Genomic DNA, 26,733 nt, shown 5'->3' with positions numbered 1-26,733 from the left:
ATCGTTTATCGCAATGACTTCTGGGACAATTTATCGGCCATCAAAATCTGTAATCGTGACAGGTCAGTTCAGAGGCGGCTGAATGCAAACGGACAAAACTCTTTACAGAATTTTGATTGTAAAACATTTATTTTAAGACTGCAGTTTTCCTTCTACTTCCTGGTTATGCACTACTTTGTCAGTCTAGCACAAAAAAGAGAAAAAGTTTGTGGTTGTAACAAAACGTGAGAACAATCCACAAATATACTTTTAGAAGTTCTTTAAGACGTGAAGTTGAACTGAGCCAGTTGTAAGTGTATCGGCTTCATCCATCACTGGAGGAAGGTGAATTGATTATTTTTTACTGTTGTCGGTTTGCAGGAGACTGCTGGCTGCTGGCGGCCATCGCCTCGCTGACGCTGAACGATAACCTCCTCCACAGGGTGGTTCCTCATGGACAGACCTTTCAGCAGGGTTATGCTGGCATCTTCCACTTTCAGGTAACGGCTCCACTTCCTGTGTTTACAGAAAGAGCGTAGACGACCCCTCCATTTGTCTGTCGCAGACCTGTCTTAGTATTTGATCAATCTTTCCCTGTGTACCTTCAGAGCAGCACAAAAATATTTTGCCGCCAACAGCTTTCCCTGTTTCCATGTTCTACTGTGCAGATTTTCTATTTTAAGACACTTTTTACCCGCTGGGATTAAAATACTAGGGAGGATAAATGTGGAACATTTCTGACAGGAGGCATAAAATAATATTTATATCTCCCACATTTTATTGAAGGTTTTAAATGTGATCAGAATAATTCCAGTATAATTCCCAGAAGCCATGGGAGCTTCTTCGGTTTTGAAGGCGGTGGCTGACTCAACCAGATTCCCCTGCTCAGCGGAGCGCGTGGGAACTCTGGTTTAAGCTTTTCATGGAAATATTTGCCAGGCAGGTAAAATGGCTTCCAGGAAATCTTGAGGTTGTGAAAGATGTTTCATATTCTCCTTCACAACAAGATTAGCACTTCTTCTAGAAATGCAGCCTTGTTGAACACGGTTCCAAAGGTCATAGGTCAAACCTGATTTAAGTGTGAAGGTAGCCAGAAAGCTGCGACTCCCTTAAATGCAAATATTTTTTTCAGTTTTTGTCTTTCTGAGCTGAGTTTCAGCAAGATTATCTTGAGCATGCCGCACCTTTTTACACTCACTGGCACTTGTGGCAACTGTATCTTAAAAGCCTTGACATGAATTCATCTGTTGCAGTAGCAAAATGTCACACTGATTATCAATAACATAAAACCAAACCTTTAACTTGCATCCATTTACTAAATGAGGGGAAAATCCCGAATAAGGAAATTATTGCAAATAATCAGTGTCACACTTATTGCCAGCGCTAACAATCCTCTTAAAGTATATTTACATGAATAGTGAACTTTTCCTGTTATTGAGAACACCCAAAAGCTTTAGGAAGTGATGTCATTTTTTTTATGTTTCTCTGAGCTAAATAAGTGGCAACAATCTGAGAATGACGCTCTGAGTTAAATAACTTTGAGTGAAATTGTAATTTAATCAACGGGACGATGTAAGTTCACAACATGCAAAGAGGAAGTTGGTGAAGGAACTGTGTCGTTTGAGTTGTCGGACCGGACGGCATTGATTTTTAATCTCAGGGGTTTTGAGTTTCCAGAATGTTTTATGTTGGTGTGAATTAGAGATTGTTTGACTTTGTGGGTGTGTTCAGCTTCAATTGTTCAGAGCTGTGCTTAGAGATCTGATGTCCGTTCTCCGTGATTCAACAAGCAAAATAGCACAGGACTCAGAAGAACTGTCTCACCTGTTTTTGTAAAAGATTTTTTAGTTCATTTTAATTGGACAGACATCTTTGAATTATTGTCTACACTTACCCATATTTATAGTCTAAATAAGGCTTAAAAACGTTAAAAGAACTGAAACTCCAAGCAATTTAGATTATATTTCTGTAAAGACTGATTTATGTATTTATTTTTTTCATTGATAATTTGGCACAGCAATATTAGCATGCTAGCAGACTAGCTGGTCATCCTGGGAACACAGTCTGCTCCTCATTAGTTTAAGCTAGAATGGCAGTTCCCAGACTTATTTTAGCATGTGCAAAGCATCTCTTGGGAGTTTATGGAGATCTGTCTTAGTGGTGGCAGGGTAATGGTGTCTTGTGTATTACAACAACTAGGCCTGTACATAGCTTTTCAAGGTTTATTGTATATTTTCACACCAGCTGCAGCATGAATTGTGAGAATCATGGTCAGAGGTGTGTGTTGCTCTGCTCTCGTGTCGCCAAGATCATTGAAGTGCTGGTGGGATTTCCTCCTCCTCCTCCACAGCAGCAGCAAGATTGAAATCGGTAACTGTTCAGAAACGTCCCACATGAATGAATGAGAGGAATTCAACAGAACGTTTGGAACCATTCAAGCACAGAGGTGATGATTCTTGTGGCCGTAGCAGAGAGGGTACGACTGTCAGGAAGGCTGCAGTGGAAGAAAACTATTGAGCAACTACTACAGAGCAGCGGCTAGATTTTAGCTTTGATATTAAAATCTATTTTCTTCATTGGAGAACATAGGATAGCGTTAATCCTCCTTTAGAGCATTTTCATTTACCTCAGATTTTCTTTTATTTGATTGAACACGGTGGGCAAATCTTTCCATTAATCTCTACCTGCTCAGAAGAAGATGCAACTCTAATTGAGTCTTTTAGCAACTTTGATTAATTAAACCACTGAGGATACAGTGTGTAGATCAGGTCGTTGAAATCTAAACCTCAAAAATTGACCCTGAAAGGTATATTTTAAATAATGGTTTTCACTCGGTTTCAGTTCTTTTACGTTTAATGCCTAACTGGGCGATTATGGGGTCTTTGACTAAAAAACACATCTCAAGCACAGATATGAACAACAGTACATGGCCAAAATAAACAAAACAAAATGACGAAGGAGGGAATAAGAAACCAGAATGCACCTAGTCTCTCAATAGGATTTAAAAAATAATTTCTAAATCAACAACTCTGGGTGAAGTCGAATGAACTCTGAGCAAATCTTAAGGATGAAAAATACATTTTAATAGATGTTTTTGCAGTTTTAGTGATTTCTCTGAGTTTATTTGGGTCACTCCTACGAAAGGAAGCTGATCCAGTCTCTCCTGGTTTTTAGACTCCTCCATTTGGAGTAGGAGGTTAGTTATTAATACAAACAGTAGTTGTTTGATTAAAAGTTTGTAAAATCACTAACATCTGTCTGAGATCTGTGAAAAATATAAATATGAAATGGTGTTTCAGCAAGCCTTACTGAAAAACAAACAAGTTAGTGTAGCGAACAATTGTAACAAGAAGTGGAAAAGAATACCGTTTTTTATATATATTTTTTGTTTAGTTTTTTTAGGATGTGTAATCATAAGATGTGGTTTAATCTGTGAAAGAAAAACCATAAAAGCACATTTCCGATTTGTTTTCAGAGTGCCATCTGATCCTGTCAACCAACTTTTATTTATTTTTTTGCTCTGTTTTTGACAGATCTAAGAGTTCAAAGCGCAGCTTTTATGTCTCTGCCTCCTATTTTTACTTTCCAAATCACTGAAGATAATCAGCCTCTCTCTTCCACACCCAGGCAGTCAGACAGTGATAATTGCCACCTGTAATTAAATTGCTGTTTCATAAATAATAGAAACTGTTAAATGTTAAAAGATGTTTTTTTTATGTGGTGCACTTCTGCAGGATCTTTCAAGCTGATCCTTCCTTCTCTCTCTGACCCGGTCATGCTGCTTTGCAACATAATTAACGAATCTGTTCTGCGGTTACGCATGGATGCAGCCGTTGGGAGGTGACTGCAGCTTATCAGTTGAACTTTGCTTTATTGTGTGCAACAACAATTACATGTAAACTGCAACAAGAAGGCATCTGTAGCACTGACACAGATCTGGGCTTGGTTTAAAAGGTCTTATCTTCAGAAAGCTAACAGGAAGCGAACACATGGTCAGTCCAACATGGAGTTTTATTACAGCAGAGGTTTACTCTGTTTCCGTATGTAAGATATGACTGATGCCCTTCTTTGTCTGATAGATTATTTGAATAAGCTTGTGGTTTATTATTATTTGCATGTTTTATAACTAATGATTGTAACCACAGCCTGCATTAAAGGAGTTGTTTTGCAAATAGAGAAGCGTCATTAAGTAACAAATATCTGGTTGCTTTACTTCACTTTTGTGCTAAAAGTGCTTAGAAGTACTGCAAATTTGACTCTTTAAAAAACACAACACTTTTATTGTCAGTGTTGTGTTTAAGAGTCAAAGTCACAAATGAAAGCTACAGTTCACAAACTCCCAGATAAATAAAGATTAACCAGGCTTAAACTGTGGGTTTGCACTTTGTACTTTGTGATGATTTTGCATCAAATTTGAAGTGATTTTAAGGCGCTAACTGAGAGCAAAGCAGATGCAGGATGCTTACTTGGCCTATTGTGAAATGAAAAACTGACACAAACTGCAGTTTTAGAAAGAGGTTTCTCACCGTAACTGCATGTCCTGTACATTACGCCAATGTTTGGCTGACACACATCCGAAAATACCTTTAAGAATTATGGCCAAAAAGTTGATCTTGCTCTTTTGGGAGATTTCAAATGTCTTTTTGCAACATTTAACTTGGTTTAGCTATTGTTTTTTAAAAAAAACAAAAGATCTTGCCAGCTTAGTCCACAGCCACAACATACAAAGAATACTAAAGATTATCTCATATACTACACAGCCAGCACTTGTTGAAAATTTCTGCAGCTCATCAAATGTTGCTGTAGGCCTTCACGTCATCCACTTGACCAGTTTTTGTCACCTTTCCTTCGGTTTTGGAGGTTTGTTCAGTTGTTGCTAATGTCTCTGCTGCGCCAGATAATCTCTACTTGATTATGACTGTCTGAACAGTGTTCCATGGTGTTGGTAATGCCTGGAAAATATATATTTTTTACCCTTCTTCTACCTAATGCCTTTTGCCAATGTGATCCCACTCATTTGGAAGGCGTCTCTGATGTTTTACTAAGATTAAGTAAATGACAGGAAGAGTCTGCTGGAACAAACTATTACTTTATGTGGGATTAATCAAATGACATAATGTGTCTGTTGAGGCCTACTTTACATTAGAGTGTGAAGGTTAATTCTGAATAAAATTAGATCCCCAGCTAAATGAGGGTGTACACACTTATGCAGCTACCTTATGTTCAATGTATTTTTTCCTCTTTAAAATAGTTGAGTTTTGACTTTAAGTTAGAAGTTGTAGCTTCCGATTTTGAAGTTATTCCTTTTTAAGAACTATTATAAACCAGAATTAAAAAAAATAATCATGTAACATAGAAAAAGACTTGCAATATTTACTGGTGCATCAATACAAATGCAATGCACAGTAAATACGGCCACACCTGGAACGGTCCAAACTTAGCTACAGGGCTACTTCAGTCGTTATTTTGATCCGTTTTCAAACTGCTTCAGACAAAGTTGTGTCTCTTATGTCTTTATTTCTGAATTTGTTTCTCCGGCCATTTGTCCTTGTAGCACCAAAAGAGGTTTATTTTACACTTTGAAGAATCTACAATCTTCTGCCTCTTTAGACATGTTCTCTAAAAGTCTTGCTCTTCACAAAAAAAAGAAGAAATGAGACGGAGAAAATCTGGTTGTATCCTTTGTAATAACTCCACCATCTCAGCTCGCTGGGTCACTGAGCCCTTTCAAGATAATTAGACTTTTGATCCGCTGGGCGTTTTGCCAGCTGAGGGGAACAGAGCCATCCCAATGGAGGGACGACACACTCACTCATCAGTCGCATATAGCATGCACAGTCACAGAGATTATGTCGAACGCGAAATAAAACGGAGCTCCGTCAGGGATCCCTTCTATCAGCCCGTTCAGTCATGAAAACCGTCGGAGCAGAAACGAGTAGACAAACAACCCAGCTGTCTCTGCACATTCCCTACGTAAGCCCACACGGTGCAGACAAACGTATAAAACAAGGCGGACTGTGGTCCTTAACGCTTCAAAGTAAGTTTTAAATGTAGCTTTTAACGGTCAGAAAAAGGTGATTTTCTCTTTTCCCGGGTGTGCGGTTGTTTCATCCGGCAGAAAGATCAATAAAAATCATCACGAAGTGGCTCACAGCTGCTATATTACACCTCTGTGACCAGACAGTGGTGCACTGCAGAAACATGTGCTCGTGTATTCATTGTTGCTTTACTAAAGTGAGGGGGAATAATGCTCCAGCTTGCTCAAAATGTCCTGCAAATGCATGTTGCGCTAAATCTAAACACCATACAAAAGCTGAAAGCTGAACACCATACAAATGCAAAAAAAAAGCTTCATGTTTTGTAAAACCTGCTCTACTTCCATAATCCTTTCTTTGGACTTCTACTGTTTTTGTTACCGGGTCTTTGTTTTCTTCTGCATTTGTGCGCTGTCAGATCTGTCTTGGATTTTCCTTTTTGTGCAAGTTTGGATCCCTTAAGCTTGCGGATAAATTACCCTGAACTAAATGAGTCATCCCAAAACGTTACGAGTCCAAGCTGCGGGGAGTTGTACTCTGTTTTTTTCAGTGAGAAGGCAGAAAGGGGGAAAGGAAAAAATCAGAAACAAGGGGAGTCTTGGTCAGAAACAAAAATAAACTGGAGCAGAATCCTTTAAGATATTTGCAGCAATGCACTTTTTGCACGGGAACGCCCATTGTTGAATAGTTTTGAGGTTTTTCCCAGGTTCAGATGCTAAACTTCCTGCAAGTCACGACACTGATCTGGTTAGAGTTCGTTTTTTTTTTTCTCTCGCAGCGTGTATGGGTGGCGTTCACACTTGGCTGTTCCAGTCTGAAACTGCAGTGGGCCGTATTGTGGCACAGTTATTCCCAGAACTGATCTCTGCTTTGCATGCATGTTGTGGAAAGTTTCTGCTGCACATTAAAAACAGATGCTGACCAACAAAAGTGGGCTAAATGCTCCTGGATGCAACGTGATGCTGGTGCGCACTCATTAGCTCTGTGGTTAAGCTAAAAAGACGGTTCCCCAACCTCCTTCCTCTTTTCTTTGTCTCTTCCATTGGCCTAAACAATAAACGGAGTTTTTGTTTTCCTGGAAATGCTTCCATTGTAAATGTATGCAGTTCAGATGTCAACACAGGCAGGGCTGACTTTACTTCATCTTATTCTGAGGTGTGTAGGTGACCGCACTGATAAATGACACATCTCTGCATGACGAATGCTTGAAGTGACTTTGGCTTCTTTGCTTTCTTATGAATTCAGGAAATAGGTATTTTTTTTGTTTTGTTTTTTGGGCCAGTTGGGACACTTATTGCATTGAACTTTCATACCCAGATTCTCCCTTAATATTTTTTTAATTTGGAAAAAATTTAAATAAAAGGCGAATATGTTCTGACGGCAGAAGTAGCTGGCTCTCTCCAGTTGTTGCTGAACATTTCATTTTTGCACCATTCCTCGTAATATGACGGCGGCACATCAAAAATGACATGCATGGCTGACTAATGCGACAGAACAAAGCACAGTTAATTTCTTTATGTCCATGTAAGATGTTTTTCAATGCTTGGTCATATATGGCAAGAAAGTAACATGTCTGACACCAGCCTAACCTTTTACTGCAGCTAGCTGCTACAAAGGAGGATGTATGTGCTGTTGGGAGTTTGTAGAGGTGTAGATTAGTGTTAAAAGGAAAATCTTGTCAGAAAAAACTCCCAAGCCACCGAATTCACAGGAGACAAAATTTGGGCTTACTGAAATGCAGTTTTTGCTGGAAACACTTTTTTATTCCTATATCAAGCTGGTGTGTTTTTAGCTTTTTAATTGGAGAAATTTCTCATGTTTGTTGGGGCTTTTTTTCTTAGTAGTTTTGTTTTTACTTGCCTTCATTTGGAAAAATGTTGGTGTATAATGACCAGCAGGATTCTAATCTGACTTGGATAGGATTTTTTAGTTATTTATTTTTTTTGTGAGTTGGTTTTTGTAGCTCCTTATCGAGTCTGTGGTGATTTACACTACGGTGAGACAGTCTTGCAGGCTTCATTTCTGATTTGCACCCACATGCTAATCTATCCAGCAGCTGAAGAGAAGTGTATGTGAACTGGTGAAATTCCAGACATCGCCTATATGCTTCTGTGTTTCTGCAATAAATCTGAAACAAATAATTTAACCTCTATGATTACTCCTTTTGTGAGGATAATTTTAATTTCACTATGTCACAGCAACAAATACATTCAAGCAGAATGCTTTGGGTCTGCATCATACTGACCCCTGCTGGACACCAGTCATTCAATCAGGTGTCTTTTCTCAGAAGTGAGCCTATTTGCATCTACCTGTAATGCTTTAATTAAAAAGAGGTGAAAACAAAACCAATGCCTGTTTGTTTTCCCGGAAAACAGGATCAGTTATCTAAACACATCAGCCTCTAGGCAAACTATTTCAGAGAAATTGACTCTGCCCTCCTCTTTGGCATTTTACATGCAGCACAGAAACCTGTTTGATTTGTAAAATGATTGCTGTTACACACATACTACGAAAAGTTCTAACTGTTCCTAGTAAACATTAGTAATTTCATTTGTGAACAGAGTGAGCAATGTTGTTTTCTTTAACTTGAGTTAAACCAGAATATCTTTTCTGGTTTTGTATTATTAATGCTTTGTATCAAAAAATGTAATCATTTTTGTTTTTTTAAAACCTTTATACACACAAAAATGCGAAACATTTATGTTGCTAACTTGGCTTAGTAGACTGACTTTGTGAAGTACTCACTCTAAGTAAGCTTTCTACAGATTCAGCAGAAGTATTAAAGAAAAACCTGCATGTTATTATTGCAATGTTCTGAAACTGTGCAGATGTTTGAATGAGAATCTGTACAAACAGTCCAGACTCCTTTTAAAAGAACATGAAATCTTTCTGCAGCGCTGTGTTTTCTAGAGCTCTCTGCTTCCTCTCTTGTAATGCAGTTCTGGCAGTTTGGAGAATGGGTGGATGTGGTGATTGATGACCGTCTCCCAGCGAAGAATGGGAAGTTACTGTTTGTCCACTCCGCAGAGGGGACTGAATTCTGGAGCGCTCTGCTGGAAAAGGCCTACGCCAAGTAAGAACAAAGTTGACAAATCCACATGCTGATGCACAATCATACATTATTGTTGCAAATCCCTTTTCTTTTTTATACACTTATCAGGTACAGCTTGCTAGTACTGGGTTGGGTCTCCTGTTACTTACAAGAGAAGCTTTCATGGCATTGATTCAACAAGGTGTTGGAAACATTTCACTGAGATTTTGATGGATTTGGATCCAATTCTCTCTACTCTCTAAATGTTGCTACTGAAATGGAGATTCATCGGACGAGGCAATGTTTAGCTGTGTGGATCGTAGTTTCTTGTTGTACCCACTGTGGTCTTCTGCTGCTGTAGCTCATCTACTTTAAGGTTCAATGTATCATGCGTTCAGAGATGTTATTCAGCATACCTTTACTGTAACAGGTTGCTTTAGTTATAGACAGCTTTCTTAAGCCACTCTCCTCTGACTTTCGACATCAAAAACTAATTTTCACCCACACAACAAATTCTCACTGGATATTTTCTCACTTCAAGTCTGTTCTATGTAAATCCAAGACTTTGTTTTACTGAGAAATCCCAGTAGATTAGAAGATTAGAAGAGGGCCGAGCTTCTCGCATGTTTTGAATGTGACTCTGCTCTAACACACGTGATTGAAACAATTGTGTTGCCTCCTCTGCATGCCATCAGGTATTGCAGGAACCTGTTAATTACACAGTCTTTTAAGTCAGGTGTGTGGCAACAAGGAAAGTCCTAAACCATGCAGAATTTTCTTTTTTTGGACCACTAGTCCAAAAAACATATTTAAATGCATACAGTATGTCTTGGAATTAATCCGTCGTTATTTGTATTGACAAGCAATTGAAAATGTCTACCAAATAAACTGGCTAGCAGCTAAACCTTGTGCTAGTACAAACTTTTGAGAATAATTGCTAAACTATGATTATTAGAATAATGCCTTATTTTTTAAGGTTGCAATCTACTTTTTTTTTAAAGAAGTAAGATAATTTAAATATGTTTTATTTTAATCTAAGCAATTTTATGGTTCATAAGTCTTTAAGGAGAAAACAAAGAGCAGACTTTGTTGTTTAATATTTGCAAACTGACAGCTCAGCTTTAAAACTGCTCTAGTATGACACCTAGTGGTTGTCCAGCATAATAAATTGGTCATGATTGGTCCTTTTAATTAGCATCACAGGCTGCTTGGTTGATGATTCGTTTTTGTGTGTGAGGTTAAATTTTAGATATTTAAGAATTAGTTTCTTTAAAGTGAAGCATGTTGTATTTAAATTTGGATTTCTTCAGTAGCCTTCAGCCAAACGGATTGTCTTATCAGGAATTTGAAGCATGATTCAAACATTTATTTTCTCTTCTGGCTACAGTTTCAACCTCCTCCTTGAATATCTCAGGTCTGGGAACTAACTGTTGACAAAACATGGTCCAGATGGTAAAATGTTTGATGAGACACTTGGCTCTTTCTAAAGGAGTTCAATGACCAAGAGCTGCAGCTGCTTCATTTGACAGCTGTGCTCTCAGCTGTACTACTGAGATGCAGTATTGTTCATATAAACACATGGCCGCCAAGTTTACACAAGTTCTCATATTAGTGCAATGTGAACATGAGACTGCAGCAGCAAAAGCTGCAACTGTAGTTTATTTAAACTTTAACATAAATAACGCAGCGTGAAGTGTTTCTACTGTTACCGCCTCTCTTTTCCTTGGAGACCCAATTCATGCACCAGAACTGCTCTGGTCCGCAGGCTGAACGGCTGTTACGAGGCTCTGTCAGGCGGCAGCACATCAGAGGGCTTTGAGGACTTCACCGGAGGCGTGACGGAGATGTTTGAGCTGAAGAACGCCCCGCCGGACCTCTTCAGCATCATCGGCCGAGCCGTCGAGAGAGGATCCCTGCTCGGCTGCTCTATCGACGTCAGTACTGATCGTTGACTTGCGCTCAGATTCAAGATAATGTAGTTTTATCACAGATTCTGAAAGGGATTGAGTTTGTTTTTCTCAAACCGTCTTCTAACACGTTTGTGTCAAACTCGAGAGCTGGGGGCCAAATCTGGCCCGCCATAAGTTTTTATGACTCTAGGGTGACAAAGTAGATATGAAAATCATAAATGATGTACTTTTTTATTTTAATTTTTTTAAGAGGACACACATTGAGGGAAAGTAAAAAATTAATCCCCTGATTTTTAAAAACTTTTTACTTTATTTAGGCTAAATAAATATGAATCAGAGCTTGATATGGTGTCTTGTGTGTTTATATGCATATAGAGATAAAGAAAACAAACAAAAACCCAAGAGATTTATTTTTCACTTTTCCTCAATGTAAGTTCCCTTTAAAAAAAAACGTACAGAATTATGACCTCATAGTCTAAATATCTTCTTATAACCTATATTATGATATTGTAAGTGTTTGGGGTGGGAAGCAGATTTTAGTTGAAGCCACTAGAGGGCAGAGACGCTTACACAACCGAAGCTGCCAGGAATCCAGTGAGTGAAAGGCTTTTGATCAGAACCTTTATTTGCAGACAGGGAGCACTGAACTCTGCAGCGAAGGACGTTCTGTCTGGTAAATTTGCCTTCCGATACTTTAGTTTGGGTATGACGAACCAGCAGTCTGACAGGTGGAAAAAAAACGTTGGACCTTTCTCCAAACATGATGAAATGGTGAATCATTGATTATCAGAATGTTCTTTTGCACTGTTGCGTTGCTGCAGTTGCATCACAGCAGACGTTTGCAGGTGTGAATAGTTCAGAAACGAGAGCTCCAGAAAACGCCTGCTGTAGTTATTGATATTTTTTAGTCGCCACAGTAATAAATCTGAGCTTGTGTCTGCATCTCACAAGACATCACATGCACTGCTGATTCGTAGCTTGACCAAACATTATGAGATTTCCCCGCTCTAGATAATGTGTCGACAGAGACAAATAAACCATCTTAGTGACCTTTATTCACAATCCATGCGTTGCATTGTCTCTTTCACAGATCACCAGCTCAGTAGACATGGAGGCCGTCACATTCAAGAAGCTGGTGAAGGGCCACGCCTACTCTCTGACTGCTGTGAACGAGGTGAGCTGGAGGATGTGGGGGTCGGGATCAGGGATCTGTCACAATAACCAATGTTGCTGGACGATAAATTGTCCCAGAAGTTATTGCGATAAACGATAATATTGTTGTTTTGAGACCATTTTCAAATAATATAATAGTAAAAATGTAAGAAAACATTCTCAAAGGTCAACAAATTTTAAATTCTAATGAACATTTAACGCTGGAGGACATTTTAAATATCCAAACTAAATAAAGCAACAGGAATAAGAAATAAAATTAAGTGTGAAGCCTGTAAATAAAAATTATTCTAAGTGCTAATTAAGACCAGCATGAGTTTTGAGCCACATACTGTAAAGTCTGGCTTATTGGGAGTTTAATTGACCTCATTAACTAATTTGAAATCTTGGCCTTTAGTCATTTATTAAAAACAAAGTGCAATCTGAGCTCGGGGTTCTGAACACGCTGTGCAACAGATGTTTGTTCTGCAGCATCAGGGATTGCTTCGTATAGTACGCACAGAGCAGCAGACTTCGGGTTGTGATGCAAACGGGTCGCTTCCTGTTTATGAAGGTTTTGTGGCTTGAATGCAGCTGTTCGTTTTAGGTGTATGTACTCTACCTGTGGCAACTCTAAAAATAAACACGAGCGATGTCTTTGCCTGAAGGTGGTGTACAGAGGAAACCCGACCAAGCTGGTCCGCATCAGGAACCCCTGGGGGGAGGTGGAATGGACCGGGGCCTGGAGTGACAAGTAAGGTCTTCCATAGACGGGTTTGTTTTTACTGCTTTGTACCTTTGTGGTGTAAAGCTTTTTTTTCCTCGGTTGAGATTTACAAATCTTGCTCCCAATGTGATAAAACTGCATGGTTGGGGGGGATGTAGATGGGAAATTAATGTCAATATTAAAGAAATCGCTTCTTTCCTAGTCGGGTAAATTGATGTTGATGTTTATTTTTATTTAGAGGCTGAACCAGTTCAAATATTTTCAGGAGTGTATACTGGGATAAATTTATGTTTGGCACATTTAGTTATTTATTGCTTGTAGATATCGAAAAGGTTAGCTGAGTAGCACAGGAGTTAGAAATGTTATTGGTAATCATCAATATCACTCGATATCGATAATTATCCAGTTTCCCGTCGATCTGTTGTGCTGATTTTCTCCCTTCACTCCACGGCATTTTGTTTTTAAGCGGTCACAAACTGCTTAAAATCTGCTGCGGCGCAAGTTATTCAACAATTGTTGCTAGGTAACCAAAGGGCGAGCGAGTTAGTTGATGCCACCCGCCTTGTTTAGCTGGTTGTGACAATCTGAGTGGCTAAGACCTTACCTCTCTGCCTACATCCCCCAGAATACTACGCAGTTCTGGATCAAATTTCAATGAAATTGATTATTCCATCAGATGTGTTTTCTATCGATATTGATCTCGAGTCTATAATGATGCATATTGTTGTTGATTTATTTCCCAGCTCTACTGAGTAGCATTTTGTCTCTTGAAAATCAACAAACAAGTGTTTTTTTGTCTTTCCCACTTTCCTAAGAGGAAGTGACTTCTGGGAACTAAATTTAAAAAACTTGATGGTTTATATATAATATCTGAGATGGATCTTAAGTAGAAAACTAAGCAGTGCCGTCTATTAAATCTCCGTTCTTTATAAACTCTTTAGCTCCAGAGAATGGGACTCCGTGGATAGCTCCGCCAGAAGTCGGCTTCAGAACTGCAGTGAAGACGGAGAGTTCTGGTGAGTCGAACAGAATAGAGACCCAGCCTCGTAAATTACTTCAATGTTTACACCTGCGCTAAGACAACGGCCCGCCTTTGGACAAGGTCATTTGAGCCAAACTTATTTCCGTCTTCCAGGATGTCCTTCACTGACTTCCTGCGGGAATTCACCCGTCTGGAGATCTGCAACCTGACGGCGGACGCCCTGCAGGACGGCCGGATGAAGAAGTGGAGCACGTCGCTCTTCGGGGGCGAGTGGAGGAGAGGCAGCACAGCTGGAGGCTGCAGGAACTACCCAGGTACTGACCGACGAGGACGGAGACGACTGGTAGAGATGAGATGGAACTGGGCCCAGAGATTGTAACTGGATTTTGTTGCCACATTTCGGGAAACAAAACGTTCATCCAAAAAAATCTCCCACGTCCCATGTCAAGAGTCTCATGGTGTTAAACTTGATTAATGGAAAATGCTAAATGGTTCTTTTATTTGTATAAACTTTGTTATTTTGTTGAAAAGAAGCTGTTGTAGAGGGATGTGGGGAATATTTGGACTGTTGTCTGGAAGGAATGTGGACAAGTGACTCTTATTAAACAATAATCAATGACACAGTGCTCTCTTTCCAAAATATTTTTGGGAATTCTATTCATTCATTCTTTTTTTTTTTTTGTTCTTACCATATTTTTCTCCTGATTTTAGAAATAAACATCTGAATTCTCATTTAAGATTTTACACATGAATAAATCATCATTATGAGTATTGACCTGCAGTTCTTGTGGAAGGTGCTCAGGCTGACCTTTTGCCCTCTCGCCTGCAGCGACGTTTTGGCTGAATCCTCAGTATAAGATCATGCTGCAGCACCCTGACACCCCCGGCAAATCGGACTGCAGCTTTTTGGTGGCGCTCATGCAAAAGGACCGCAGGAAGAAAAGACAAGAGGGCAAAGACATGGAGACCATCGGGTTTGCTCTATATGAGGTCAGCAGCGCTCTGGACAGATATCAATTTCATTTTACTTTCTGTCTTTATTTGAATAATCTTACTTTGTCTTCTGTCTCTTTTCACAGGTTCCAAAAGAGGTACTAGTCTACATATTTATTTTTCTCCAATGATTATTAGTTTTGAGGCCAGATTTCAACTTAGAAGTGAAACGTCAGATATGAAACTTCTCCACAGTCTCTGCGTGCATTTTTAAAGGACGGCCATAAGAAAATGCTTTGCCGCCTCTGAACGTCTCTCTTAGTTCGTGGGAAGCTCGGGGGTCCACCTGAAGCGAGACTTCTTCCTCACGCACGCCTCCAGCGCTCGCTCGGAGCAGTTCATCAACCTGAGGGAGGTCAGCTCACGCCTGAAGTTGCCCGTCGGGGAGTACATCATCGTCCCCTCCACCTTTGAGCCAAACAATGAGGGCGACTTTGTCCTGAGAGTCTTCTCCGAGAAACCTGCCGGCTCTGAGTGAGTGACGCTACAGGTTCTGAAGAAATGATGCCAACATTGTGATAACTATCATGTTTTTATTTTTTATAGTTGAGCTCATGCAGAGCGAAATGTTAATCAAGGGTTTCCAAAAACACTCTTTAATGTCTATATAGAAAAACATACATTAATTTAAATTGGAATCATCGTGCACCAAGAAGAGTAAGATCATCTGAAGACAAAATACAAAATGTTGACCCCTTATTATTTACAGTTATGTAAAAAAGAAAGTAAACAATGCAGTGAAGCACATACAATTGATGCAAGTTAAATTTTGCTAGCAAAATTTCCAGTCTGTGGTTTGTAGATTATTTTACTCAGCAGTGTGTGCGGTTCATTTGTAGCCATAATTATCACACTTGTTTCAAAAAAGATATAGCAACTCAAAGTGTTTCTATTACAATCCTTGGTTTGTGTCGGTTTTGCATCAACAGGCGTTTCGGCTGCGATCAAAACAGAAGCAGGTTTATTCCAGTTTTATAAAATCAATTTTCTAAAACTAAAACCTCTCAAGAAAATACTGAAATATTTGAGGGAAAAATACTTAAGAAAATGTTTTATTTATTTATTTATTTGTTATTGACTGACAAAATATTTTCAGTCACTTTCTTTTATAGTAACTTTCTGCTCCTGTCCCAACTGTTCCTGGTATTCCTGTCATCAACATTAAGCTTTTTTTTTTTAAATTAAATACTAATTTCAATATTTGATATATTTACCGGCTTCCAATAACGAAAGCATAAAGATCTTACCTAAAAACCAACTTACTGGATATCTTGATAAGAGGAAGATTCTAACATGATCCAATACTGAGAATAGTTTACTCATTATTGTTCGTTTCTGAAATTCTTTGGTTTCATTGTCACGTTTTGCATCTGTTGCCGTCTACTGAATAATGTCTTGCAAAAATCAAAAGGACATAACTTATTTTCTCTTCTGGCTGTCAGGGAGCTGGATGACAAAGTGGTTGCAGATCTTCCACCAGAGGTGAGAGGAGGCGATTGATGCAATCAAACTACAAACTAAATTTATATTAAGAAAGTGTCATTAACGTGTCTGTTGCGTTTCAGACTAAAGTTGATGAGAGCCAGATTGACGCAAGCTTCAAGAATCTCTTCAGACAGCTGGCAGGCAATGTAGGCACCCTATAAAACCCAGTAACTGTGTTGAACTGGCAAAGTCGTAATTAATTCAGCTGAATTTTGTTTGGCCCAACAGGACATGGAGATCAGCATGACTGAGCTTCAGACTATACTGAACAGGATCATTGGCAAACGTTAGTCATTTGAGAAAACTATTCAATCTTTTTTGTTTTATTTAAATCTGTCTTGTCATTTCTCTAATGTCGCTATACTGTTTGTTCACCAATAAATTTGCTTTTCTTCTATCACCAGACAAGGACCTGAAGACGGATGGCTTCTCTAAAGAAGCTTGCCGCAGTATGATAAACCTCATGGACGTATCCTTGAGAACGAGATGAAATGTGGACCAGAGTTTTTCCCTCTTCTGATTGAGCTGCCTGGATCTTTCATTTACTTTCCATGTTTTTTAAAATGCCAAATGTTCCTGAACGTTGTAACTCAGGCGGACGGGAGCGGGAAGCTGGGCCTGACAGAGTTCCACGTTCTCTGGGAAAAGATCAAACGATACCTGGTGAGATTCAGCGTTAAAGCCTCGGTCACTGAGCTCCAAACCACCTGAATTTAAATCCCTAATCCAGACTAGGTGGTTAGGGACACCATAACTGACCACTGCTATGGATCCAATTCCATGCTAAAGTATTTACCCACAAACTAGAATTTATTTTTTATTATTAATCTGATGCATGTGCCATCAGAAACATGGCACATGCATGTGAAGCAGGATGAAAAGGAAAAATGGTTTTCAAAACATAAAAAAAACATAAAAAGTTTGGCTCAGCCAGTTAGTTTTCTGCCACAAGACATTTTGAAATCATGTTTTGGTGAAAGTTGAATTTTTCAAATCTTAGTCCTTCACCCCTGACAATGACTTTCATCTTATTAGTAAAAGAAACTAAAAAAATTTGGAGTACAAGACTAATAGATGTTGTCTTGATGTATAATCCCTCCTGGGTTTTGGATCCCATAGTTACAGTGGTGACTTGGCTAATTCTCTGAGTAAAGCTTTCCTTCCCTGGTCACAATTATGCTGTACTTTTTATAGGTCTGTCATGTAAAAGCCCAATTAAATACTATGAGATTTAAGGAAACATGACAAATTAAGAGGAACATCAAAAGACTTTTTAACACTTTTCCCAGATTCAGGGTTTGCTGAAGCACTAATGACCAATTTCTAGCACAAACATTTTTTCTCAAAGTATTAAATGTGTATATCGACAACCCTTTTTAATAAAATTGAATGGTTTTATGTTTAACTGCTGTCTTTTCTTTTCGTCCTCTGTCTCTGTGTACTTCTACCTCATCAGACTATATTCAGACAGTTTGATTTGGACAAATCGGGCACCATGAACTCCTATGAGATGCGGATGGCCCTTGAATCTGCAGGTACTCTTCTGTCTAAAGGGGAAGAAAAAAAATCAACTCTTGAGCTGAGAAGCATTTTAACCCTTTAGGACCGTTTTGTCCTCCCCGCTAGGCTTCAAGCTGAACAACCATCTGTTCCAGCTGATCATCCTGCGGTACACAGAGGAAGACATGTCCATCGACTTTGACAACTTTGTCACCTGTTTGGTCCGGCTGGAGACGATGTTCAGTGAGATGCTTTAATTTTACCCCTTTAGTGACCCAAAGAAAAACCCAATATTGGTTGTATCCCATCTCTCTTTTGAAAGAAAACTACCCAGGAGGAAAATCTGCTCTGGTTTCGGTCTGTTTTTAACAGAAAATGTAAGATGCAAACGGTTTTCTACGCTTTTGTCTCAACAGAAACATTTAAAAACATGGACACGGATGGAGACGGTCAAATATCCCTCAACTTCTTTCAGGTAGAGCGTAAACTCTGAATGGCATTTTAATTCATCCTACAAACAAACTGTATACCTGTGTTGTATTCATTTCCTGCTCTCCTCTTTCCACAGTGGATTACTCTGACCATGTTTGCCTAGAGATGAGTGGAGTCCATGAACCACATCCCACTGCAACTCCAGGCCCATTATTCCCAGATGTATTTCTTTTTTTACATTTTTACCAGTGCCTTCACTGCTCTCTTCTCCTCCAGGATGCTCTCTGCTGAGGCCTTGTGTTGCTAAAACAGACACACTTTGTGATTCCAGTGCCTGTATCGGAAATGTGCCAATTCTTTATTTGTTGCATGTTGCCAAATGAACGGAGCTCTCTTGTTGTAGCCTTGGTCACTCTGGGTGCTACTGTTTTTGTTTTGCTTTTTTGTTTCTTTTTTACCCTTAAGTAATGCTGATAAACTACATAGACATTGAAAAAAATTGTTGGCTGTGTCTAAGTGGGTGGACACAGGGTTGTGCTTTTGTAGCATTTTTTTAATTCACAAAATCTTTAATTTTTATCACCACACATCATGGGGTTTTCTTCCACTAAGACGAAGATGCTGCAGTCATTTGCTTTAGTTTGTAATGACCACCTGTGCAACTCGTGGTCATTTGGAAACTTTATAAAGTTTTTTCTCTCTTCCTCGCCTTCTCTGATTCAGAAATATTAATGCTTCTGCTGTGATTTCTTGAAATTCAATAGTGCAAACATTGCTCTAAAACCTCAAATTTTAAATGTTAGGAATTATTGGTTGATATCTTTCTCTCATACTAATCCCATAAAATCTGTTTTTTGTTGTTGTTTTTTTTTTTACGTGGGCCACGGCCCAGTTGTTGATACACGTTGTTTAGCCATTTAGCTAATTAGCGCTTCCAGCCAGTTGATCAAAGCTCTGCAATTCCTCAGTCACTTCTGACTGAAATGAACAGTTCAGATAATCCGGAGCAGGGTTCAATTAAATAAATATAAATGTTTTACATACGGTAGATAATTCCCTTGGCATCTTTGAGAAAACTCCGTTTTAGCGCTGACAGGTAGCTAGAGAGGGGCTAAGACCAAAGAAGGTTTAAATTCTTGGTCTAAACTTTTAAAGCATTTCATCTGAGCGCTATTACAAACCTTCTTTAGATGAGCTTTTACCACAAAGGCAGTGTTGGTGTGCAGTCAAAATGAACTATTTGAAAAACTTTTTGCAAAGTAAAGCATGTTTACAGTTTTGCCAAACCTTCAGACATGCATGTGATTATCTCACACAAACAACGATAAAGACTTAGTGTTCATATAAATGGCCGACATTCTTCAGATTGGAGTTGTTTTAACTTGGCACACGTCCTGTTGTTGGCATTATTTTTGCTCTGATTAGCTTGGAAATCTTGTTAACTTGAGGGGGTGTGGGAAATGTTTTTATTTTTCACCAAAGCATAATCACTTCTCTGTTTCTTGCAAGATACTTCACTTGTAATGTCTGAACGGTAACGGCATACTACTAAGTTCTACACCGTTATGAACGTTTAAAAGTACTGAAACCTTTTTTTCATTTTTCTAAAATATATTTTTTACAATACTTAAGACCTGGGTATAAAACTGCAAAACTTTTAGTTTTCCACCCTCTTAGTTGCAGTTCAAGTATATTTAATAGTGAGTGATAAAAATCTGGACCAGCTGAGAGAAGAGTCTGTGTTAAACTTTGCTTTGCAACACCTCAGTCCGTTGATGCAAGCAACAGAAAATGAGAGCAAGCATCTAAAAATCATGCCCAGCATTTAACCTAAACAAATATATGCAATATTATATTTTGGATGTTTGTAGCAGTGCTAATGGCCTGGCTTGTCAATGTTGATGTCTTGTGCCATACTTCTTCTACTCTCTTATCAACTGAGGTCTGGTGGTTTTCACACTGTATCACAGAGAATGTTTTGACTTCAATATATCCGGTCCTGTTTAGCTTTTATTGTATACATGCTCATTGTTATGCATGGCATTTTGGACTGTTCTGCAATATCCTGGGGGGTGGGACGACCTTTAACCTTTTTGTAACAGCTGGATTTTTATACTCTGGCAAAGGGATTATGTCAACGTATTTCATCATGAAGTGTGAGGTGAACTTGAACATTTTTGCAAAGCGGATGGACAATGTGTGCATGAAGTGTCAAATGTAAAAATGATCTGCTTTTAAGAATGGGGTTCTGTTTTTTTATTACTACTACGATGGGAGCAAGATTTTGAGATCATGTGTAATGTTACAACATTAAGCCTTATTCAATATATACAGTATATCATATGGGGGTAAAAAAAACCCAACATGTTTGCCATTTAAAAAAAAAAACAAAAAACATTTTGTAAATGGAAGAACGGCAATTTGTGACCTGCGTCTTTAAATCGTTCAAACCAGCCCCTTCATTTTTGCATCATTGCTGACGCTCTGACTTTTGCAGCATAATGCTTATGCAATGTTGTGTAAAGTTTACACAGGGTGATTTTCCTCCGGGTCACTTTGAACCCATCCATCATTCAATATTGTGGTTTACATCGGTGCTTTCTGTCAACTCTCTACACACACTTTATAAATAAAAATGAGCCTTTGAATTCACCGTCACTGAAGTGTTTTGTTTTCTTAAAGTTTGAAACGGAGATCACAATTATGAAAAAAAAAAAAGGTCTTAAAATTTGTCGCAGTGCCAGTCAAGTTCATCTGTCATCAAGTTTATTTATACAGGTCATTTTAGCAAAATAGCAATTCATAGTACTTTACATGATAAAAGTTTGTCACCAAAATATTACATTGCAGTGATAAAATAAATAAAACTAATAAAAAGTTGCAATCCAGACTAAAGCTCATGATGATCCAGTTAGTAATCAAATGCAACTCTGAACAGGAGGTACTGAAACTCAAAGTTTCTGTATTTATTTTTTCAGTTTTCTGGATGTTTGTTCCAGGTTAGTTATGCATTAAAACTGAATTCTGCTTCTCCATGTCTGATTCAGATTCTGTGGATGCAGAGTAGTCGACATGCACAGGCCTGAGTGGTCTGAAAGTTTTATGTGATAAAAAATTATTAATGTATTTTGGTGCTTTCAGTTATTTGCAAACTGACAGAAGTGATTTTAAAGTTTATTCTTTGAGCGACAGTGAGGTCAGTAGGACAGAGGCGACGTCCCTATTTTCCTAGTTTTAGTAGAATGTGAGCAGGAGCATTTGGATCAGCTGATTTTTATTTTCATTTTTTTTTAAGTCAGTTTGGCTGAATGTGAACACGTGGATTTGTTTCTCTATATCTAGTCCTTTAATCCTGGAAATGTAATTCACATGATAGAAGGCCGACTTTGTAACTGTCTTTATGTGTCTCTGAATGTTCAGGTTTGACTCCATCACCACATCCAAATGTCGGTTTTGATCTCTAGTTTCTGGCCGTAATAACTGAAGCTGTGGGTTGACTCTAGATCATTCCTCTTTCGATCCAAAACTAATTACTTCAGTTTTGTTTGTTCAGCTGGAAAAACATCCACACGCTGGTTTTTATTTTTATTTTCCAAGCATCCGTTCAGCGTTTGAATGGAGTTATTTGTTATCTGAGCTATCGGGAGAATGTAAATATTAAATAGAAGGAGCCAGAGGATTGAACCTAGCGATCGTTAGAGCCTGAACCAGCTTTCCCCTTTGCTTCAATAAAATACCATTGGACAGCAACACGAGCTGCTTTTACTGAAATTCATTCTTTTGACATCAACCCACAAGAGTGTTTGTTTAATTTTTTTTACTTGGATCATTCCCATGGATGTTATCTTGGGCTTCAAGTTATGGAAGCTGATATTCCACTTTTTGCAGGATTTCTCTAACAAAGAGCTTGGGAGAGTTTGGCTATGAGAGACAGCAAGACGAACGGTCTGCATACAGCCTTGTTTGTCGCAGTTCAAGTTTTAAACTTTTTAAGTATAGCTCCTTTTGCATACATTAGCAACATGAAAGCTTGTTTTGTTTGCCTTGCTTGAAAGCCAGGTTCTCTTGCCTTTTACATTTTGAAGAATAGATGAGACAAAAAAAACTAAACACGGGCTAATTAAAAGTTGAATTTAAAAAAAAAAAAAAGCATAAATTACAAACGTTCTTCAGTTAACATTTATTTCAATGGGATCGTTAAAACTATAAAACAGGTAATTTAGTAAAAACAGGGTTTTAAAAAATGTTTTTTTTAGGGCATTTGCTTTCCTTCTACTTCACAGATCTTTACCAGAAGGGACAAATGCAGCCACCATCCATACCCCAACTACCCGCATACACAAGCTGAACATTTTAATAAATAGCACTTTTAGTAGCAACAGTCGTTAAAAGAAAGAAAAAACAAAACAAGCAGTAAAATACCTGGTACAATATACACGTTTCAACCAAAAAAAAAACCAATATTAAGATCGGTACAGAAAATTTATAATCGTTAAGTTAAACTGTAGTTATTTTACAAGATGATCACATAAGTTAGAACAAATATGCCTTTTTAAAAAAAATACAAAACAGAACTGAGAAGTGACTTATTATCGAGCCACCCTTTAGGGGAATGTATGTCCTGTAGGCTCAGAGACACATGTTTATGTCATATTTACACAAAATCCCACAAAAAAAAAAAAAAAAGGAGTCTACTTTAGGGCAGGAAGTATTCTCCTTGGCATGACGACCTACAACCTCGGCCAGGTTTAAATGTCCTCAGGTGTTCCCCGTTCAGATGTAATTGTTGTTGGGCTCAATCCGGTTCACCACGGAGGAAACTAGCTGCTCCATCTGTTCCGCTCGCTGATTGCCCGCTTGAAGGACGTCCTCGTGGTTGGCCTTCTCCTCGCTGTCGTAGTCCGTCACCGCCAGGTTGGTGATCAAAGACAGGGCGAAGACGCGCATGCCGCAGTGGCGGGCGACGATCACCTCGTGGACGGTGCTCATACCTAATGATGATAATTAAAAATGATCTTATTGGTTGGGAACCATAAGGCGATTGTAATCTGTCTGGAAGCTTTCAAAAGGTTAAGTTGAAACTATACGCCTCTCTAAAATTGCCCTTCCTTCCTGGAAATTGGGACATGTGATTACACTTATCGGCTACTTTGAGATGGTATCTTTATGTAGCTCAACTATCAGCAACCTTGCTTTAATAAATGCCAGCACAACTGAAGTTTATCAGGCTCTGCAGATACGACCCCAATAAAACTCCCAAGGAAGTCCTGAGAATTCCCAAATTAAAAGGTTTGTCGCGAGTAGAGGGCCCTTAGTTCTTCTAAACGTGCCGCTCAGGTGATCGTTGGAGTTAGTCACCTTTATTGGTGCCCTATAAAACATCATTATCATTCACAAATATCTACTCACCAACTGCATCAACGCCCAGCAAGTGGAGCATTCGGCACTCTGCGATCGTCTCGAATGACGGGCCACCCAGCACGCAGTACACTCCCTCCTTCAAGAAGTCTCCGTACCCCAGCTCCTGTCCTACTTCCATGGCCAGCTGCTGCAGGTCTCGGTCGTAGGCGTCAGACATGCAGGGGAACCGCACGCCAAACCTGCGAAGGGAGGGGAAAAACAAAGGTGCACCGGTGAGCAACAACATTCTGCAAACCATCCAGTGGCAAGTCAGTAGATGTAGGAGAGTTGTGTTTACCTTTCATCATTGGGTCCAACCAGTGGATTGTTGCCGGCGAATCCCGGCAGGTTGATGTGGTCTTTGATGATCATGATGTCGCCCACCTTAAAGTCTTGGTTCAGGCCTCCGGCTGCGTTGGTGATTACCACCGTCTGGACGCCAAGCAGCTTGAAAACGCGCATAGGCAGAGTGATCTGGGAATAAAACCAAACCACAAACCTTTGTTTAAAGTTGGCTTGGATGCTTTTTGATCCAGATTCTACAAGAAATCCAAGTCGGAGCAGGACAAGCTTACCTTCTGGATCGGATAGCCTTCGTAGAGGTGGAAACGGCCCTGCATGCAGACACAGGGTTTCCCCTTCATGGTGCCGAACACCAGCCTTCCCGCATGTCCGTGCACTGAGGAGAAACCACAACCGGCCTGTAAATAATCGAGCAGCACATGGCGGTCGGTGGCCTGTCTGCGGGGGTTTCATGTGACCCGACTCACCGGTGCTCTGAGGGAAGTTGGGGATGTCCTCGTAGTTGAAGGCCACCTGGTCCTTTAACAGATCGGCCAGCCCTCCGAGGCCCGAGCCGCACACGATGCCCACGGTGGGGCGCATGTCCGTCTGCGTCAGCAGCCAGTCAGCAGTGGCCTTGCAGTCCTCATAGCTCAAACTGGATGGGGTCGGCACAAAAAAAGGGCAAAGATTAGCATGAGGAATGAGCATAAAGTCGACCAATGAAGGAAAAGTGGACGACTTCAGGCTGAAGGTTTAATCTGAGTGAAGCTATTTATAAATTCTGACCTTTTATGTTGTTGCTCACATCAGATCCACTGGGTAATGCGTTACACCTAATTTTCTTATATTTATGTTACATATAAAATATCTGCTTAAAAATATTTCAACAATTTAGTATATTCCACTAAATTCTAACCTTGAGTATTTTTATTTCTACGTGACTTCACTAGAGATCAAATTAAATGTATTAAATGTCTTTAAACTTCTAATTTCTTTGGCCCTGAACACATAAGCGCATGTCTGTCTCTCTGTGCCATCCCCCACTAATTATGCCCACACATTCCTGAACCCTATTTTTTGCTCCCCCCGTCGTGTCCAGGAAGGACCCACGTGTCCAGCAGAATAAGGAAAGCTATTTATTTATTTATTTATTTTAAATGATCACTCACCCCTTGTTTGACTCTGGAAACATTTCGGAAGATTGAATTAAAAGTCTGGTGAAAATAAAAAGGGAAAAATTGGACTGTGAGCTCCAAAACACGGGGGAAAAGTTGATGAATAATCGGTGAATCTTCAGTCTTTGAAAGTTTCCTTAAGCATTGCGATCCCCTGGATGAGTTTTGAAGGTCTGTCCTGTTCCTGCTTCTCTCGCCGGGTTTATATCGCAGACAGACAGCGCGCTCCTCCCACGCCGTGAATCACGCCTGAGGAAGCTGCAGCGTCATTGGTCGAATAGACGCACCTTCAAAATAATGTACGCAAAAAAAAAAAAAAGAGAGACAGAGAAAAAAAAAAATCGACCAAAAAATGTCCAACTCAGTTCAACCCTACCGTACCCCACTCCCTTTTCAGCAGGAGCGCCAGCAGAAACATGTGCACACCTCACCGTTAACAGGAAGTCGTTTCGCAACTTTCACCGCGTTGCTACGTGAATGATCAATCGGGTCTTTATCGACTTGGTGCGCGTTGCTTTTTCTCGGAGGCGGAACAAGAGAAGACGGGAGGATTCAGCAGCAGGACATGGGAATTGTTTTGTTTTCAGCAACACGTGGTTTCTGATTCATGGTCGTGTTGTGAAAACATTTTGTGCAAAATGTTATTTTCCATTATTTAATTTTTTTATTATTTTATTTTTATTTATTTATTTATTTTTTTTTACAGACTTAGTGCTTTATCACACAAGTGTTTTATGGGACCATTTATTGACACTTTCAACACGCAAATAAAACACATTTCTTCTTAGTTTTCTTCATGATAACCTGATATTTATGATTCTGTTGTGTATTTATATTTATATGCTGCCTTACTTACTTACTTACTTATGAGTGAGCACAGATTCACCGATTAAACAAATATGAGTTGATAAAAATGTAAATACTCTGTACTAATATTCTGAATGGTTCTAAAACAGCAAATGCATTAATTTAAAGTTTTCTTGATGTCGTGCCTTAATTGCTTCTGTCTTATAAAAACACACAAGACGAGGATTTTTGTTGTATATTTGTTTTACAAAAACTGATCTTGAACATATTTATTAATGCCAATAGATCACTATGATGATCTGGACCAGCAGTCTGTGACTTTTATTATTCAACGAGCCTTTTCCTCTCCATTCAGCTAAAATAAAACTTGTTTAAAGCCACAAATGTTACATTAACGTTTCAATTTCTAAAAAATAAATATAGGAAATTTGTTGTCATTTTTAAAGAACCACAGTTTCATTGGTATTTTTAATTTGTTGGCTGAAAAACAACAACAACAACAAAAAAAGACAGGATGGATGTATTTTCTTCATGTGGGAAATGAAGCAAAGTTAAAGCACGTTCCAACCTATATGACAGGAGAAATGTAAAGAAAAAATATTACTGGTTACTTTCAGCGTTAAATACAAAACCTGATGAAGCTTTCATTTCTCGCATCTATTTTTTTAAAGTTTTTTTGGTCGGTCTTAATTCAAGTTATTTAGAGCCATTGTGACTCATCTGTTGCCAGTAAGTGTTCAGCTATGTGTTCAAGAAACTTCCTGCTTGAAGTCAGTAAAGCAAAGAAATTGCAAGTCAACAAGTCATAAAATGTTTGAAGGAACGTCATAAACCTTTCTGAGC

The 26,733-nt window shown here is 39.1% G+C and overlaps 2 protein-coding genes across 3 annotated transcripts in view; one reads left to right on the top strand and one right to left on the bottom strand.

Moving 5' to 3' along the window:
- capn1 (calpain 1) overlaps positions 1–20,881 on the top strand; it is a 32,397-nt gene extending 11,516 nt beyond the window's left edge. Inside the window, exons 4-22 of the mRNA XM_028038123.1 lie at positions 361–479; positions 8,954–9,087; positions 10,811–10,979; positions 12,046–12,129; positions 12,773–12,858; positions 13,773–13,847; positions 13,967–14,127; positions 14,643–14,803; positions 14,893–14,904; positions 15,069–15,280; positions 16,249–16,288; positions 16,372–16,437; positions 16,520–16,577; positions 16,696–16,760; positions 16,886–16,954; positions 17,748–17,826; positions 17,918–18,034; positions 18,208–18,266; positions 18,360–20,881. Of these exons, the coding sequence (XP_027893924.1) occupies positions 361–479; positions 8,954–9,087; positions 10,811–10,979; positions 12,046–12,129; positions 12,773–12,858; positions 13,773–13,847; positions 13,967–14,127; positions 14,643–14,803; positions 14,893–14,904; positions 15,069–15,280; positions 16,249–16,288; positions 16,372–16,437; positions 16,520–16,577; positions 16,696–16,760; positions 16,886–16,954; positions 17,748–17,826; positions 17,918–18,034; positions 18,208–18,266; positions 18,360–18,386 (1,793 nt within the window). The 3' untranslated portion in view covers positions 18,387–20,881. The remainder of the gene's footprint in view (positions 1–360; positions 480–8,953; positions 9,088–10,810; positions 10,980–12,045; positions 12,130–12,772; positions 12,859–13,772; positions 13,848–13,966; positions 14,128–14,642; positions 14,804–14,892; positions 14,905–15,068; positions 15,281–16,248; positions 16,289–16,371; positions 16,438–16,519; positions 16,578–16,695; positions 16,761–16,885; positions 16,955–17,747; positions 17,827–17,917; positions 18,035–18,207; positions 18,267–18,359) is intronic.
- A 1,507-nt stretch (positions 20,882–22,388) lies between these two features.
- pnp5a (purine nucleoside phosphorylase 5a) lies at positions 22,389–25,383 on the bottom strand. 2 transcript variants are annotated; one of them, XM_028038124.1, is made up of 6 exons: positions 25,078–25,383; positions 24,394–24,563; positions 24,199–24,302; positions 23,922–24,124; positions 23,633–23,823; positions 22,389–23,214 (listed from the first exon to the last, which is right to left on the bottom strand). In XM_028038124.1, the coding sequence occupies exons 1-6, from the start codon at positions 25,098–25,100 to the stop codon at positions 22,997–22,999; spliced, it is 909 nt and encodes a 302-aa protein (XP_027893925.1). In that variant the 5' UTR covers positions 25,101–25,383; the 3' UTR covers positions 22,389–22,996. The 2 variants fall into 2 exon arrangements, with proteins under 2 accessions (XP_027893925.1, XP_027893926.1); XM_028038125.1 differs by having other exon boundaries at positions 23,922–24,097; positions 25,078–25,346.
- Positions 25,384–26,733: the final 1,350 nt, after the last annotated feature.

This window comes from Xiphophorus couchianus, chromosome 14 (assembly GCF_001444195.1).
Source record: "Xiphophorus couchianus chromosome 14, X_couchianus-1.0, whole genome shotgun sequence".
Lineage (NCBI taxonomy): Eukaryota > Metazoa > Chordata > Actinopteri > Cyprinodontiformes > Poeciliidae > Xiphophorus > Xiphophorus couchianus.
This window is presented reverse-complemented; position numbering and strand designations above follow the sequence as displayed.